Below are 18,777 nucleotides of genomic sequence, written 5' to 3'. Positions count from 1 at the left end.
GAAGCCAACAGAGCAGCCTTCAGTCTGTGGCAGAAGGCCCGAGAGGCCCTGGCAAACCACTAGTGTAAGTCCAAGAATCCAAAAGCCAAAGTATTTGAAGTCTGACGTTCAAGGGCAGGAGGAATTTAGCATGGGAGAAAGATGAAGACCGGAAGATTCAGCAAGTCTGCTCATTCCACCTTCTTCTGCCTGCTTTTTCTAGCTGCACTGGCAGCTGAGGGAATGGTGCCCACCCAGATTAAGGGTGGGTCTGCCTCGCCCAGTCCACTGACTCAAAGGTTAATCTCCCCTCTAGTAACACCCTAACAGACACACCCAGAAACAATACTTTGCATACTTCAATCCAATCAAATTGACAATATTAACCATCAGACTACCCTTAGAAAGGCCTACTTGCATTGTGTTTAAAACTGTTTGTACAATGTGGCTTATCCTGAACACCTGCTTTCCTTCTGGACATCTGGACTTCTGGCATACACTAGGCAGAACGTGCCTATGTGGGCAGGTCCCAATAGAAGCCCTGAGCCCTTTGCCTCTAATAAGCATCCTGGTAGATAACATTTCATAAGTGTTGTCACAATTTCTGCTGGAGGAATTCAGTGTGTCCTATGTTACTCTGCTGAGAGAGGACTCTGGAAGCTTGTTCCAGTTTTGTTGACTTTCTCCCCTGAACCTTTTCCTTTTGCCGATTTTTGCTTTGTATCCTTTCACTGTAATAAATCACAGTCATAAGTATGACTATACGCCGAGTCCTATGAATTTTCCTAGTAAATCACAAAACCTGAGGAACGGTCTTTGGGACCTCCAACACATTCCCAGATGTCCATATTTGGCCCAGAGCTCTTTCTTGAGATCCAGACCCAAATGTTTGAAATCAAATACTTGATATCTGTTTAATCACCTTGAAATCAAGTGTAAAATTGAAGATACCATCTGTCCCTCTTCTTGTGGTCCTTATCTTTGTTAACATCACCACTACTCATTGGTCATCAAAGCCAGAAACCAGAAAAGCTGGGATGCATATTAAATTCCTCCACTTTTCTACTCACATTTGATCTGTCACCAGTTGCTTTCAATTCTACCACCTAAATATCTTTCAACACCATCTCCTTCTCTCCATCTGCAGCCATTGCCTTAGTTCAGGTTCTCATAACTTTACATATCATTCTCCTGCATTCTTAGCTCCAGCAAACAAATTCTCCACACTAATAACAGTTATCTCTCTAACATACAAATATACATATGTTCCTTTCAAGTGTAAATACTCTTGTGACTCACAACTGTCTTCATGAAAAAGTTCAAATTCCTTAATTTGGCCATGAAGCCCTTTATGATATGGTTTCACTTCCTGACCTCCTGCCTTCTCCCCCTGTATAAATTAGGAGAGAAACTCAGAAATAATCCACACATTTACAGTTCACTCATTTTCAACAAAGGCACCAAGAACACATATTTGGGGGAAAGGAGTCTCTTCAATAAATGGTTCTGGGAAAACTGGACGTCTATACGCAGAGAAACACTTCAGGATATTGGTCTGGGCAAAGACTTCTCGAGTAAGACCTCAAAAGCATATGCAACCAACCAAAGCAAAAATGGACAAGTGGGATAACACTGAGCTAAAAATCTCCATGGCAAAGGAAACAACCAACAAAGTGAAAAGATAACCCACAGAATAGGAGAAAATATTTGCAGATTACCCATCTGACAAGGGATTAATAACCAGAAAATATAAGGAGCCCAAGCAACTCAAAAGAATGAAAACAAATAATCCAATTAAATATGGAGAAAGTATCTGAATAGACATTTCTCAAAAAAGGACATACAAATGACCAACAAGTATATGAAAAAAACATTCAACATCAATAATCATCATAAAGATGAAAAACAAAACTACAATAAGATATCATTTCACCTGTTAAAATGGCTTTTATCAAAAAGGCAATAATGGATACTGGTGAGGATATGGAGAAAATGAAATCTTCATACACAACTGGTAGGAATGTAAATCATATAGCCACTACTGGCCAGGCGCGGTGGTTCACACCTATAATCTCAGCACTTTGAGAGGTCAAGGAGGGAGGATCGCTTGAGCCCAAAAGTTCAAAACCTCCATCTCTACAAAAAATGAAACAAATTCGCCAGGCATGGGGGTGGGTGCTTATAGTCCTGGCTACATGGGAGGGTGAGTTGGGAGGACCGCTTGAGTCCAAGAGATTGAGGCTACAGTGAGCTATGATCATGCCACTACACTCTACCCTGGGCAACAGAGTGAGGCCTTGTCTCAAAAAGAAAGAAAAGAAAACTGTGGTATATATGCACAATGGAATATTACTCAGCCACAAAAAAAATGTAATCCTGTCATTTGCAACAACATGGATGGAACTGGGGGACATTATATTAAGTGAAATTAACAAAGCATAGAAAGACAAATATTGCATAACCTCACTCACATGTTGTACGAGCAAAGAAATAAAAATGAACTCATGGATAGATGATGGTTACCAAAGGTTGGTAAGGGTAGTGGAGTGGGGGGATAAAAAGAGGATCCTCAATGGGTACAAAAATACAGTTAGATAGAAGGAATAAGATCTAGTATTCAGCAGCAAAACAGGACAACTACAGATAACAATAATAAAAAAAATGAAAATGGAATTGGAATGTTCCCAACACAAATAAATGATAAATGCTTGTGGTGATGGATACCCCAGTTACCCTGATCTGATCATTACATATTGTATGCCTGTATAAAAATATCACATGTACCCTATAAATATGTACAACTATTATATATCCATAATAATTAAAAATTAAAAACGTTAAAAGTAAATTAGCCTTCACAAGGCTACTCCGCAAAGCATAAGGCTGTTTCTGGCTTCCTAGGCTGATTTTCATGCCCTGCACCTATGCTCACATAGCACCCTATGCTTTAAGCCATGAGATCTCTTACTCAGTCCCTATTGCACAGTAGGTACTCAATAAATGTTTGTTGAATGGCTGAATGTTGAATGGAAAGGAGAGAAGGATTATGAATCATTTCTCTCTTTTTTCAAAATCTTGTTTCCTGATATTCTGCCATTTTAATTGAATGCACCAAAAGGCAAACAACAAGGACAAAATTACCTCATAGTTTCTGTTGGCATCTGTTATGGTCCAGTATCTGTTGGGTATTCCCATACGCCCAAAGTCTGATATTGCTTCAATCAGTTTCCATCCACTTTCCCTCATCTCTTTTGAGGATTTGGGATTATAAGAAAAAGCATAAAGATCTTCAGGTAATGCTGGAGAAGAGAGATAGGCATGGAAAACAAAATGATGAATGAAACCTAAAAATCATCAAACAACGCAAATAAATGCTAGATTTCCTTTTCCCAAAGGGAATGTTTGTCAAACAGTCCCAGAAAAAGACTGTAGTGTGTGCAAGTTTGCCTTTATGTAAGGAATAAAAACTGGAATACTGTTTGGGTTCTTTTAAAAAATGTTTCAATTTTTTGTGGTATCAATACAAAGTGGGATCTTTCTGCCTGGCTTCCTATAAAAAAAGAATGCTGGATAATTGATTGAACTGAGGCTTCAGGGTTTCACATGTTAGGAAAAGAGTCCTTACCAAAAGTTTTTAACTGGGCTCCCATGCCCTAACAGTACTGCTTATTGTAACATGTTGCACATCTTCAACAATGTTTTTGCATTCTACTTGTCAGGCCAACAGCAACTTCTGACTTATAAATGGCCACTTCCTCTCTTTTCTCTGTCAGTCCTGCTTCCTCCCTTCACAAGATACAGTATCCAATCAAATAACTCATTTGACCAATTTATGTGGCAACAACTTCTCCAGAGATGAATGGAGCCTATTAGAGACTTGTAAAATGCTGGGTCATCCAGCAGGTAACTTTATCAATAAAAATCAGCAAATATTGAGGAATTATTTTGGGGAGAGGGGAAAAATGGGGGAGAAAATGTAAGAGCATGATTAAAATCAAAGACTAAAATCAGAGGAAGCTGACGGTTAATTGCCTGGGATGGGGGATGGGGAACGAAAGGGTGAAGATGGAGGAAGCATTAAGTCCTACATTAATGAGGACTTTGATGAACTGCCTTAGTCTTCTAGATGGAATTAAAAGTAGGGGTGGACATCGTGGGCCAAACAAAAAGTCTGCAGGACAACAGGAAACAAATTTTGTTCCACAGCAGTCTTCCTTCCTGAACTGAGGAAACATTCACAAGTTGATACTTAAAAGGAGGGAGGGAGAGAGAAGAAAATGTCTACTAAACATCTACTATATACTAATATATGAAGATATTCAAGGCTCAAAACAACCCCCATTGGAGAGCTTTTACTCTCCTTACTTTTATAGGTAAAGAAAATGAGTTCAGAGGTTATATAACTTGCCCAAATATAATGGAGCTAATAAGTGGTAGAGTCCAGATCCAAACCCTCCTCTGACTCCATAGCCCTGATCTTTCCATTATGCCATTTTGGAAAAATATTAAAATGGTTTTAGATAAAAATACTATCACAACCACCTGGCTGAGAAAGCTTGAGTAGTGAAATATAAACCTCATGGCACACAAGGTCAGAGTCTAAAACAAAGTGGGCCACCCGGAAATTCTTGCAGCGGAGGGTCAGGGGACAGCCCAGGCTAGTGATGGGTAACTTCTCCACAGTGGCAATGTGATGGAGTGCAATCTGAAAAACATAAAAGAAGCAGTGTATACATACAGATGTGCAATATCTCTATCACTATCAGTATTCCTGACTCTCCGTAACGGTAACAGCATGACCAGATATGTAGGCTACATCTATAGCCTACAACCATTCTTTGTAAGACATAACTGGGGTTCTCTCAAATAGAACTAAAGCATAATAGTGGTAAAGCAACAAGAAGCAGACTGCAGTGTTAGAAAATTTCTCTCTCCTTACGGATACAAGATTACCAAGTTTGTGGGACAATTTTGGTGGATCAGCTCAGAATAGATGATTTTTAGCATGCTGTGATAGAGTTCACAATCACAGAATAATTGTTACAGAGGAAAATAAGAATTTCTTTTCTTATATCAAATTACTAATTAAGATAGTTATTAATAGCTGGTATTGTGCTTTATTATAAACAAAGTAGTCCATGACCATTAGCTATTTAAGAAGAGCCATTTGACGTGTAATCATCCTATTTCAGGAATGAAAAAAAACAAAGCTCTGAGAAGTGAATTCCTCATCAGATATCATATAGCCAAGAAGTGGCACAAACAGAATTTGAACCATAGCAGTCCATATAAGGCCAGGATTCTTCTCTGGGAATTCTAAAAACTCTAGTTCTGGAATAAGGATTTAACTAGAAATGTTAGGGAGGAACTATTCCTCTACATTTTAAACTCTAGTGACAGTAAAGCAAAGAATGTAGGATGATTACTTCTGTTCATGCTGATGCCAGCAAAAAAAGAAATGCATGGAAAGGGAACTGATGAAACAAAATGTGTCCAAATAATATTAATTCTCTCTTAATTGATTCAAAAAGCCATAGAATCATGGTTTTGCATTTTGATCTTTGATGTTCTCCTCCTATCCCTATCTGATGTTTCTGCAACTATGGAGCCTGGATGTGCTCTTTCCATTCTCTAGACTCCCTGTCCTGTGCCTGGAATGGTCTTGGAATCAATAGTGCCTTTTCTGCTCTCCCACCACCTCAATGCCCCAGTCCCTAATTTATTAGGAAAAGTCATCTCTTCAATGAACTCTTTCAATCATATCCACCATCTAAGAATGGAGCAAGTGTGGGAATGATTCAGATATTCCTAGGATAAATTTTCTATTTTTTTAAGGCAGGATCCTGCTCTGTTGCCTAGGCTAGAGTGCAGTGGCTTAATCACGACTCACCGCAGCCTCAACCTCCTGGGCTCAAAGAAATCATCTTGCCTCATCCTCCTAAGTAAGTTAGGAATACAGTTGTGTGCTACCATGCCTGGCTAATTTTTTAACTTTTGTAGAGACTAGGTATTGCTTTGTTGCCCAAGCTGATCTCAATCTCCTGGCCTCAAGCGATCCTTCTTCCTTAGCCTCCCAAACTGCTGGGATCACAGGTATGATTAATTTTTATCTTAACTGTTTTGTCATACTCAAGTCCTGCCATGGCAGTTCTGGAGGTATTACAAAATGTAATATGAATTAATATATTCAACCACAAGAAAATCAAAGATCTTCCAGTCAACATCAGAGATGTGTGTTTTGGTAGTACAATACTGATAATTGAGATCAGGGCCCAGGCAAACAATTGTGGTGAAACTGGGAAGGGTTGGGGGAAGGTAGGCAGACTAAGGCTGGGAAGAATTTCCCTAATTGGGTAAATAAGCCTCCTTTGACATCAGAAATAGCGTAAGTCCTCCCTTCCAGATACAGTCCACTGGATTTGAAATAACACCCAAAAGGAACAAATCTGGAGACATCTGTACTGTCTATAAATGCAGGTAGATAGGAGATAGGCTCATGGCACAGTACTAAAGAACTGGTTCCTGAACTGTTAGAACTGCATTATTGTTCTAACAAACTTGGTAATCTTGTATCCGTAAGGAGAGAGAAATTTTCTAACACTGCAGTCTGCTTCTTGTTGCTTTACCACTAATTATATAATCTAACCACCTCATTTTTACAGATGAAGAAACAAGCCCGGAGAGTAAGAATCACTTGCCTAAGGTTACGTAGCCAGTTAGCATCAGAGCTTAAGTCTAGCCCAGCTCTCATTCCTCTTTTGACATTCTTATCATCACAGCACAAAGAACAAGATATATATGGGGAAAGTTCAGTTTTAAAAGGAAGTATTAAGATACTTTTTTCATATGCATACTCAATTCAATTTATTTTATACTTTTATGATAATATTTATCATGTTCCAGGCATTGTTATAAGCACTTATAAACATTCACTTTATAATTCTTGTATCTTGACTTTTTAAAACTATTCAAGGTATTATTTTATCTCTATTTTACAGATGAAAGAAGCAAGACACAGAAAAGTTAAACAACTCGCCCAAGGTTACAAAAGTAGTAAATGTTGAAGCTGGGATTTTAACCTGAGCAGACTGGCTCTAAAGCTTTAATCACTAAGCTATGCTGTATAAAAGAAGCATGTTGTAATTCTTATAAATGAAGAGGTCTAAGCATAAATCTAATGATTAAGATTAAATTATGACCTTTAGGATGGGTAAGGCATAAAGTAATGTTGGGGTGCTGAAGTAATTAGAAAACATTACTTACAGGTGTAAACATAAACACACACACATGCCTGTGCATGCGCACACACACACACATATATATATACCTAGGTAAAATCCTGTCTTAGGACAGAGAGATGGTCTAAATTAGTGCTGCCCAAGGTAAAGTCAATAAGGCCTTAGCATCAGCATAACCTGAGCCCTTTTTATAAAATCAAAATCTTATGCTTAAGATTCTGCATTTTTATCAAGTTCCCATAAGCTACAGATACTGCTGGTTCTTGAACTACATTTTATGGATAGCAGGCTTTAAATTACTTCAAGATGCTTACAAACATAGTTCAGGAAAATAGTAGAAACTATTCTACCTAAAAATAATTTAGCTAATCCCCAGGAATATTCCAATGTAGAATAAAATGACTACGATGACTAGAGTCAATAACTTGAAAAAAGAGGAGTAATACAATTCAGACCACAAAAAGATTATTAGAATAGGTCCTTTGAAGAAAAGGTTTTACAGCAATTTAAAAATTATACTTGAAATTTCAAGAAACTACCATATAGACAGCATGTATGCACAACTCTTTAAGACCCTTTGATACTTCTTCTCATGAACATACCCATGTTTCTTTCCGGGCTGCACCAGAAGCCTCCACATAGATCAGGTGGGTTGCAGTAAGATAAAGAATCCCATTAGCTGGTTTCTTACTCACATAACGATCCACCAATTTCACATTTTCTACCTGTTATTGGAATAAAAAATACTGATTAAGTTACCAACTCACCACCTGTGATTGAAGTGGGGCCATTCAAAGCAAGATAAATGCTGTTAATTTGCTACAAAACTTGAGTTTTTCCAGTTCCTGCCAAGGTGGCAAACTAGTATGATCCATATTACCTTTTCTGAAACCAGCCCTGGAAAAACTATGAAAGTGAGAGGAAAACCTGTATTCTAGAAAAGATAAAAATTCTAGACAAAGTTTACAAGATGAAGTATGTATAACTGGAAACTATATAGAACCTGAGAGCTTGCTGAGGTACTTATCTTGTTGGAAGAAGGTACAGCTATTGTATGTGTAAAAAAATCAGTAAGGGTAAATAACATGAAGATAGATCTTACAATACAGGGCAAGAATAGAATAAAACAGAAAAGGAGAAAAACAAAACAAAACAAAAGGAGTACCATAAATAAAACACATAAAAAGAAATGCCAGAATTAAATCCCAATATAAAAGTAATTGCAATAAATGTACATGAATTAAACTTACCAATTAAAAGAAAGACACAAACTAAAACAAAAGATTCAACAATATTCATACTAGAAGAGATATACTTTAGAGTCACAGACAAACTGAAAATAATAAGATATGCCAGACAAATATAAACTAAAATAAAGCTGAGGTAGCAGTCTCAATATCTGACTAAATAGAATTTACATGACAAAAATCAATAGGACAAGATGATACAGCCATCATAAATATAAACATATTGTATAATACAGTCTCAAAATATATCAAGCAACTAGCAGAACTGCAAAGAGAAAAGGAACAAGTGCATATGGATACTTTAATACTCTTCTTAGGAACTGATAGGTCGAGCAGACCAAAAAAAAAAAAAAAATCAAATGAAGATACAGAACACTTACACATTACAACTAAAAACCTCAAGCTATTATATACAGAGTAAGACTCTATATCCAACAAATCAAACATTCAAGACAACAAAAAAAAAATTCCAAAAAGAGACTATGATTACAGCCATAAATGAAACATCAATAAATTCCAAACGTTGAATATCATACAGTTTAGGCTCTCCAACCACAATGCAATAGCACTGGAAATTAATAACAAAACAATAGCCAAAATTTAACAAATGTTTGAAAACACAATAGCTTATTACTAAATTAACCTTGAGTTAAAAAGAAAAAGGAAAGGAAACTAAAAAAGATTTAGAAGTGAGTGATAATAAAAACACAAATAAAAATTTGTAGGACAGAGTTAAACAAGAACTAAGTAGTAAATGTATAGCAGTAAGTTTATCATGAAATGAGAAAGGTTAACGACACACTAGTTAAACAGTCAATGTAATGGAAATAGCAAAATTACAGAGAAATAAGATGGTAAAGGACAGAAATTTAAAACCAGAGAATCCTCCTCCACAGATACACACACACAGCCTGAACAGAAAAGATTAACAAACCAGAATTTAATTATGTCAAAAGGTTAATAGGATAGATCTTTGCTAAAAAAGAGAAAAGATGCAAATAAAATACAGAATGAAAAAGGGAAAACATAAAAAGCCAAAACTATGAATATTATGAAAAACAATATGCTAATAAATTGGAAAACTTACAAGAAATATTTTTAAATATCAAGAAAAAAATAAAATGGCAATGGTAGTCAAAGATTTTCCCTAACAAAACCCTCAGGTCCAGATGATGTTACAGGTTTATTCTACCAAACTTCCAAAATATAATTAATTACTACCTTATCCAATTGACTCCGGTCACTGGAAAAAAAATAAAGTTACTCAGTCCATTTTATGAGGGCAATTTAATCTTGATTCTAAAATCAAATAAAGACAATTATAAAGTAAGAAAGTTTAGGGCTATTTCATTTATGAAACGTAGACACAAAAAATGCTAAATAATGTTAATGAATCCAACAGTATATTTTAAAAAATACATTTTGATCAAGTGCAGTTTATTACAAGAAAGCATGGGGAGTTCAACATCAGAAAATGTCAATGTAATATATCAGCAAGACTAAAAAGAAAAATTATATGCTTTATCTCAATTGATACAGAAAAAGCAGCATTTAATATAGCTTAATTCTATTTATAATGATAATCCTTAGTGAACAAGGAATGAAAGTAAACATTCTTAACTTGGTAAAAATTATATACAAAAAACCTACAAAGAATGTTATGAATAATGAAGAAACTAACTGCATTAATTTAAAATCATGAACACGACAAACTTGACTCTATCAGTGCTACTGTTTTAAATATCGTGGCTAAATACTATGAGGAAAGGGGGCGTGGAATTAAGAAATGCAAGGATCAGAAGGGAAGTTCTATATTTGGCACCACTTACAGAGAAGGTAATCATTCAACTAGAAAAAAAAAATGAAAGAAAAGAATCAACCAAACTCTCAGAGCTAATATAAAAGAGTTCAGCAAGGATACCAAATATAATATCAACCTACAAAAGTCAGTAACATTTTCCTACACCAGCAATGACCACTTAGAAAACATAAAAATACCATTCACGATGGCAGCAAAAATTATATAGAATCTAGAAATTAGCTCAATTAACCAAGCATATACAAGACCTTTACAGAGAAAACTTTAAAAGTCTAATGAAGGATATAGAATACAATCTAAAGAAATAATGTCCATGCTCTTGGATAGGACAACTTAATATAATAAAGATGGCAATTATCCCTCAAATTAATCTATAAATTCAATACAATTTCAATCATATTTCAAAGTGGATTTTCTAATAAACTTATTCTAAATTTATATAGAAGAACAAAACCCCACAAATTGCTAAATCAAACTTAAAACAAAGTAAAGAGGGTAAGATTTGCTCTACTAGGTATTAAAACATACTCAAAGTTGTGGGGAAAAAAAACCACCACCAACAACAACAAAAACTAGTACTGTTGCAAAAACAGAAAAATAAACCAATGGAAAAGGACCAGAGCTCAAAATCAGACTGATGTAAAAAATGGGAGTATAATAGAGCATAAACATGGCACTACAAATTGACAGACAAAAGAGTATTTACTAGATGTGTTGTGGAAACAGTATTAGTACACGCAGTAAGATAAAGCCATATCCCTACCTAACACCATATACAAAACTAGATTCTAGATGCATCTATATGTAACTTTTAAATAAAACTGTAAAGTTATTGGAAAATGCAGAGTACTTTGGATCTATAAACAGGGAAAGACTTTTTAAAAATTAATAACAGAATGGGAGAAAATAGGTGCAACTCCTAAAACTAACAAGGAACTATTATCTAGAATATACAAGGGACTTTTGTAACTCAATAAGAAAAAGAGGCCCCAAAAGAAAAATATATGAAGCATAAGAACAGGCAAGTTGCATAAGAGGCAATCCCAGAAGCATACAACCATGAAGAGAAGCTCAAAACATTGGGAATAAAATAAAGTTAAATTAAAATAACATATTGCTTTAAGACTACAAGATTTGCAAAAACTAGAAAGCAAGGAAATGCCAAGTGTTGGTAGGGTTGAAGGCATATAGGAATCCTCATCCACTATAACCAGGGGGTTACAGACAGGTGGGGCCATTCAGAAGGGCAATCTGGCACTACTTAATCAAAAAAATATATATACGTGTTTCCTACGACTCAGCAATTCTATTCCTGAAAATGGGCTCAAAGAAATGTTCATGTAGGTCTACAAGAGGACATGTAAGGATGAATATGTCCATCACTTTGAGAATAGTCAGGTAACATACTCTGGATACTTGTCCCCACTCAAATCTCATGTTGAAATATAATACCCAATGTTGGCGGTGGGGCCTGGTGGGAAGTGAATGGATCACGGGGGTGAATTCCTCATGAATGGTTTAGCCCCATCCTTTGGTGCTGTCCTCATGATAATCAGTGAATTCTTGTGAGATCTGGTTGTTTAAAGGTGTGTGGCACCTCTCACTCTTTTGGTCCTGCTCCAAACATGTGAGATGCCTGCTCCTCACCTACAATTTATGCCATGATTGTAAGCTGTCTGAGGCCTACCCAGAGGCGGATGCCTGTGTTATGGTTTCTGTACAGACTGCAGAACTGTGAGTCAATTAAACCTCTTTTCTTTAAAAATTACCCAGTCTCTTCCATTCTAAGATGGCTGATTAGGAACAGCTACAGTCTACAGCTCCCAGCGTGACTGACGCAGAAGACAGTGATTTCTGCATTTCCAACTGAGGTACCTGGTTCATCTAATTGGGACTGGTTGGACAGTAAGTGCAGCCCATGGAGGGCAAGTCAAAGCAGGGTGGGGCATCGCCTAACCCAGGAAGTGCAAGGGGTGGGAGATTTCCATTTCCTAGCTAAGGGAAGCCTGGAAAATCGGGACACTCCTGCCCAAATACTGCACTTTTCCAACAGTAAAAGCAAACGGCACACTAGGAGATTACACCCCGTGCCTAGCTCAGTGGGTCCCATGCCCACAGAGCCTTGCTCACTGCTAGCGCAGCAGTCTGAGATCAACCTGCAAGGCAGCAGCCTGGCAGTGGGAGGGGTGTCCGCCATTGCTGAGGCTCGAGTAGGTAAACAAAGCTGCCAGGAAGCCCAAACAGGGTGGAGCCCACTGCAACTCTGCAAGGCCTGCTGCCTCTCTAGAGCCCAACTCTGGGGGTAGAGCAAAGCTGAACAAAAGGCAGCAGAAACGTCAGCAGACTTAAACATCCCTGTCTGACAGCTCTGAAGAGAACAATGGTTCTCTAAGCATGGTGTTTGAGCTCCAAGAAAGGACAGACTGCATCCTCAAGTGGGTTCCTGAACCCTGTTTAGCCTAAGTGGTAGACACCTCCCAGTAGGAGCCGAATGACACCTCATACAGGTGGGTGACCCTCTGGGAAGAAGCTTACAGAAGAAGGATCAGCCAGCAATATTTGCTGTTCTGCAATATTTGCTGTTCTGCAGACTCCACTGGTGATATGCAGGCAAACAGGGTCTGGAGTGGACCTCCAGCAAACTCCAACAGACCTCCAGCTGAGGGACCTGACTATTAAAAGGAAAACTAACAAACAGAAAGGAATAGCATTAGCATCATCATCAACAAAAAGGATGTGCACACCAAAATCCCATCTGTAGGTAACTAGCATCAAAGACCAAAGGTAGATAAAACCACAAAGATGAGGAGAAACCAGAGCAGAAAAGCTGAAAATTCTAAAAACCAGAGCATCTCTTCTCCTCCAAAGGATCGCAGTTCCTCGCCAGCAATGGAACAAAGCTAGACGAAGAATGCCTTTCACAAGCTGACAGAAGTAGACTTCAGAAGGTCAGTAATAAGAAACTTTTCCGAGCTAAAGAAGGATGTTGAAACTCATCACAAGACAGCTAAAAACCTTGAAAAATGATTAGATGAATGGCTAACTAGATTAAACAGTGTAGAGAAGACCTTAAATGACCTGACGGAGCTGAAAACCATGGCACGAAAACTACGTGACACATGCACAAGCTTCAATAGCCGATTTGATCAAGTGGAAGAAAGGGTATCAGTGACTGACAACCAAATTAATGAAATAAAGTGAGAGGAGAAGTTTAGAGAAAAAAGAGTAAAAAGAAAGAACAAAGCCTCCAAGAAATAAGGGATTATGTGAAAAGATCATATCTACATTTGATTGGTGAGCCTGAAAGTCACAAGGAGAATGGAACCAAGTTGGAAAACACTCTTCAGGATATTATCCAAGAGAACTTCTCCAACCTAGCAAGTGAGGCCAACATTCAAATTCAGGAAATACAGAGAACACAAAAAGATACTACTCGAGAAGAACATCATTAAGACACATAATTGTCAAATCCACCAAGGTCTAAATGAAGGAAAAAATGTTAAGGGCAGGCAGAGAGAAAGGTCGGGTTACCCACAAAGGGAAGCGCATCAGACTAACAGCGGATCTCTCAGCAGAAACTCTACAAGCCAGAAGAGAGTGGGGGGCAATATTCAACATTCTTGAAGAAAAGAATTTTCAACCCAGAATTTCATGTCCAGCCAAACTAAGCTTCATAAGTGAAGGAGAAATAAAATCCTTTACAGAGAAGCAAATGCTGAGAGATTTTGTTACCACCAGGCATGCCTTACAAGGGCTCCCGAAGCAAGCACTAAACATGGAAAGGAACAACCAGTACCAGCCACTGCAAAAACATGCCAAATTGTAAAGACCATCGATGCTAGGAAGAAACTGAATCAACTAATGAGCAAAATAACCAGCTAACATCATAATGACAGGATCAAATTCACACATAACAATATTAACCTTAAATGTAAATGGGCTAAATACCCCAATTAAAAGACACAGACTGGCAAATTGGATAAAGAGTCAAGACCCATCGGTGTACTGTATTCAGGAGACCCATCTCACATGCAGAGACACTCATAGGCTCAAAATAAAGAATGGAGGAAGATCTACCAAGCAAATGCAAAGCAAAAAAAAAAAAAAAAGAAAAAAAAAGCAGGAGTTGAAATCCTAGTCTCTGATAAAACAGAATCAACAAAGATCAAAAGAGACAAAGAAGGCCATTATATAATGGTCAAAGGATCAATTCAACAAGAAGAGCTAACTATCCTAAATATACATGCACCCAATACAGGAACACCCAGATTCATAAACCAAGTACTTAGAGACCTACGAAGACATTTAGACTTGCACACAATAATAATGGTAGACTTTAACACCCCACTGTCACTATCAGACAGATCAACGAGACAGAAGGTTAACAAGGATATTAGGACTTGAACTGAGCTTGGCACCAAGCGGACCTAATAGACATCTACAGAACTCTCCACCGCAAATCAACAGAATATACATTCTTCTCAGCACTACATCGCACTTACTCCAAAATTGACCACATAGTTGGAAGTAAACCATGCCTCAGCAAATGTAAAAGAACAGAAATCACAACAAACTGTCTTGCAGACCACAGTGCAATCAAACTAGAACTCAGGATTAAGAAACTCACTCAAAACCACACAACTACATGGAATCTGAACAACCTGCTCCTGAATGGCTACTGGGTAAATAACAAAATGAAGTCAGAAATAAAGATGTTCTTTGAAACCAATGAGAACAAACACACAATATACCAGAATCTCTGGGACACATTTAAAGCAGCGTTAGAGGGAAATTTACAGCACTAAATGCCCACAAAAGAAAGTGGAATGGATCTAAAATCGACACCCTAACATCACAATTAAAAGAACTAGAGAAGCAAGAGCAAACACGTTCAAAAGCTAGCAGAAGGCAAGAAATAACTAAGATCAGAGCAGAACTGAAGGAGATATAGACAAAAAAAAAAAAAAAAAAACCTTCAAAAAAAAAAAATCAATGAATCCAGGAGCTGGTTTTTTGAAAAGATCAACAAAATTGATAGACCACTAGCAAGAATAATAAAGAAGAAAAGAGAGAATAGATGCAATAAAAAATGATAAATGGGATATCACCAGCGATCCCACAGAAATACAAACCACCATCAGAGAATACTATAAACACCTCAATGCAAATAAACTAGAGAATCTAGAAGAAACGGATAAATTCCTGGACACATACACCCTCCCAAGACTAAACCAGAAAGAAGTTGAATCCCTGAATAGACGAATAACAGGCTCTGAAATTGAGGCAATAATTAATAGCCTACCAACCAAAAAAAAGTCGAGGACCTGATAGATTCAGTCGAATTCTACCAGAGGTACAAAGAGGAGCTGGTACCGTTCGTTCTGGAACTATTTCAATCAATAGAAAAAGAGGGAATCCTCCCTAACTCATTTTATGAGGCCAACATCATCCTGATACCAAAGCCTGGCAGAGACACACACAAAAAAAGAAAATTTTAGACCAATATCCCTGATGAACATCAATGCAAAAATCCTCAATAAAATACTGGAAAACCGAATCCAGCAGCACATCAAAAAGCTTATCCATCATGATCAATTCAGTTTCATCCCTGGGATGCAAGGCTGGCTCAACATAGGCAAATCAATAAACATAATCCATCATATAAACAGAACTAGTGACAAAAACCACATGATTATCTCAATAGATGCAGAAAAGGCCTTCAACAAAATTCAACACTCCTTCATGCTAAAAACTCTCAATAAACTAGGTATTGATGGGTTGTATCTCAAAATAATAAGAGCTATTTATGACAAACCGACAGCCAATATCATACTTAATGGGCAAAAACTGGAAGCATTCTATTTGAAAACTGGCACAAGACAGGGATGCCTTCTCTCACCACTCCTATTCAACATAGTATAGGAAGTTCTGGCCAGGGCAATCAGGCAACAGAAAGAAATAAAGGGTATTCAGTTAGGAAAAAAGGAAGTCAAATTATCCCTGTTTGCAGATAACATGATTGTATATTTAGAAAACCCCATTGTTTCAGCCCAGAAATATCCTTAGGCTGATAAACAACTTCAGCAAAGGCTCATGATACAAAATCAATGTGCAAAAATCACAAGCATTCCTATACACCAATAACAGACAGAGAGCCAAATCATGAGTGAACTCACATTCACAATTGCTACAAAGAGAATAAAATATCTGGGAATCCAACTTACAAGGGATGTGAAGGACCTCTTCAAGGACAAGTACAAACCACTGGTCAATGAAATAAAACAGGATACAAACAAATGGAAGAACATTCCATGCTCACGGACAGAAACAATCAATATAGTGAAAATGGCCATACTGCCCAAAGTAACTTTTAGATTCAATGCCATCCCCATCAAGATACCAATGACTTTCTTCACAGAATTGGAAAAAACTACTTTAAAGTTCATATCGAAACAAAAAAGAGCTCGCATTGCCAAGACAATCCAAGGCAAAAAGAACAAAGCTGGAGGCATCAGGCTACCAGACTTCAAACAATACTACAAGGCTACAGTAACCAAAACAGCATGGTACTAACATCAAAACAGAGATAGACCAATGGAACAGAACAGAGGCCTTAGAAATACCACACATCTACAGCCATCTGATCTTTAACAAACCTAACAAAAACAAGCAATGGGGAAAGAATTCCCTATTTAATAAATGGTGATGGGAAAAAATGCCTAAACATACGTAGAAAGCTGAAACTGGATCCCTTCCTTACACCTTATATAAAAATTAATTCAAGATGGATTAAAGACTTAAATGTTAGACCTAAAACCATACAAACTCTAGAAGAAAACCTAGGCAATACCACTTAGGACATTGGCATGGGCAAGGACTTCATGACTAAAACACCAAAAGCAATGGCAACAAAAGCCAAAATAGACAAATGGGACCTGATTAAACTAAAGAGCTTCTGCATGGCAAAAGAAACTACCATCAGAGTGAACAGGCAACCTACAGAATGGGAGAAAATTTTTGCAATCTACTCATCTGACAAAGGGCTAATATCCAGAATCTACAAAGAACTTAAGGAAATTTACAAGAAAAAAACAAGCAACCCCATCATAAAGTGGGCAAAGGAAATGAACAGACATTTCTCAAAAGAAGACATTTATGCAGCCAACAGACACATGAAAAAATGCTCATCATCACTGGTCATCAGAGAAATGCAAATCAAAACCACAATGAGATACCATCTCACACCAGTTAGAATGGCAATCACTAAAAAGTCATGAAACCACAGATGCTGGAGAGGATATGGAGAAATAGGAATGCCTTTACACTGTTGATGGGAGCGTAAACTAGTTCAACCATTGTGGAAAACAGTGTGGCGATTCCTCAAGGATCTAGAACTAGAAATACCATTTGACCCAGCAATCCCATTACTCGCTATATACCCAAAGGATTATAAATCATGCTACTATAAAGACACATGCACATGTGTGTTTATTGCGGCACTATTCACAATAGCAAAATCTTGGAACCAACCCAAATGTCCATCAATGATAGATGGGATTAAGAAAATGTGGCACATATATACCATGGAATACTGTGCAGCCATAAAAAAAGGAACAGTCCATGTCCTTCGAAGGGACAATGGATGAAGCTGAAAACTATCATTCTGAGCAAACTATCACAAGGACAGAAAACCAAACACTGCATGTACTCACTCACAGGTGGGAATTGAACAATGTGAACACTTGGACACAGGGCAGGGAGCATCACACATGGGGGCCTGTCATGGGGTAGGGGGCAGGGGAAAGGATAGCATTAGGAGAAATACCTAATGTAAATGACGAGTTGATGGGTGTAGCAAACCAACATGGCACATGTATACCTATGTAACAAACCTGCACATTGTCCACATGTACCCTAGAACTTAAAGTATAATTTAAAAAAAAATTATCCAGTCTCAGGTATTTCTTTATTGCAATGCCAATTCAGAAGGTCAAATGTGGTGGGATATTATGCAGCTATTAGAAGCAATGGGTTAGCGATACATACAGCAAAATAAGTAAGATAGTGAAAAAAGTAAGAAAGAGAATGACATAAAGAAGGCATCACTATATAAACTAAAAATTCATGCGTATAAAACAACTATCATGTTTTGAAAGACACATTCTAATATAAATCACATTAATCATATTAGAATGCTTGCCTGTGATGGGGGAGTGGAATGGGGGAAAAAACGGGCTAATTAAATAAAAACGAGTGGTAGCTTTTCATGGACTAATGATGATAAGTACCAAGAATTGAGGAGTACGTGATGAACTCAATGCAATACACCTGAGGTTAGAAAAATAGACCAAAACAAACTAAAATGCCATCTTTTCTTTTCAGAAACATGAGAAATAATCTTAGATATTTAAACGGTGTTGTATGATGTTAGCCTCTTTAACTCATAGGTGAATGAGTGGTTCAGAACTTATCCTTCTTTTTTTTTTTTTTTTTT

The 18,777-nt window shown here is 37.3% G+C and overlaps 1 protein-coding gene across 7 annotated transcripts in view; it reads right to left on the bottom strand.

Moving 5' to 3' along the window:
* MTMR8 (myotubularin related protein 8) overlaps window positions 1-18,777 on the bottom strand; it is a 121,499-nt gene that overhangs the window by 78,478 nt on the left and 24,244 nt on the right. For 4 of the 7 annotated variants that reach the window (XM_026451943.1, XM_026451946.1, XM_026451945.1 and 1 more), the window contains exons 2-4: window positions 7,820-7,942; window positions 4,519-4,684; window positions 3,121-3,278 (exon numbers count right to left, since the gene is read on the bottom strand). In XM_026451943.1, coding sequence (XP_026307728.1) covers window positions 3,121-3,278; window positions 4,519-4,684; window positions 7,820-7,942 — 447 coding nt within the window. The remainder of the gene's footprint in view (window positions 1-3,120; window positions 3,279-4,518; window positions 4,685-7,819; window positions 7,943-18,777) is intronic. The other 3 variants (XM_026451944.1, XM_023198436.2, XM_026451947.1) reach the window with 1 other exon arrangement.

Source organism: Piliocolobus tephrosceles, chromosome 12, assembly GCF_002776525.5.
Source record: "Piliocolobus tephrosceles isolate RC106 chromosome 12, ASM277652v3, whole genome shotgun sequence".
NCBI classification, from domain to species: Eukaryota; Metazoa; Chordata; class Mammalia; order Primates; family Cercopithecidae; genus Piliocolobus; species Piliocolobus tephrosceles.
This window is presented reverse-complemented; position numbering and strand designations above follow the sequence as displayed.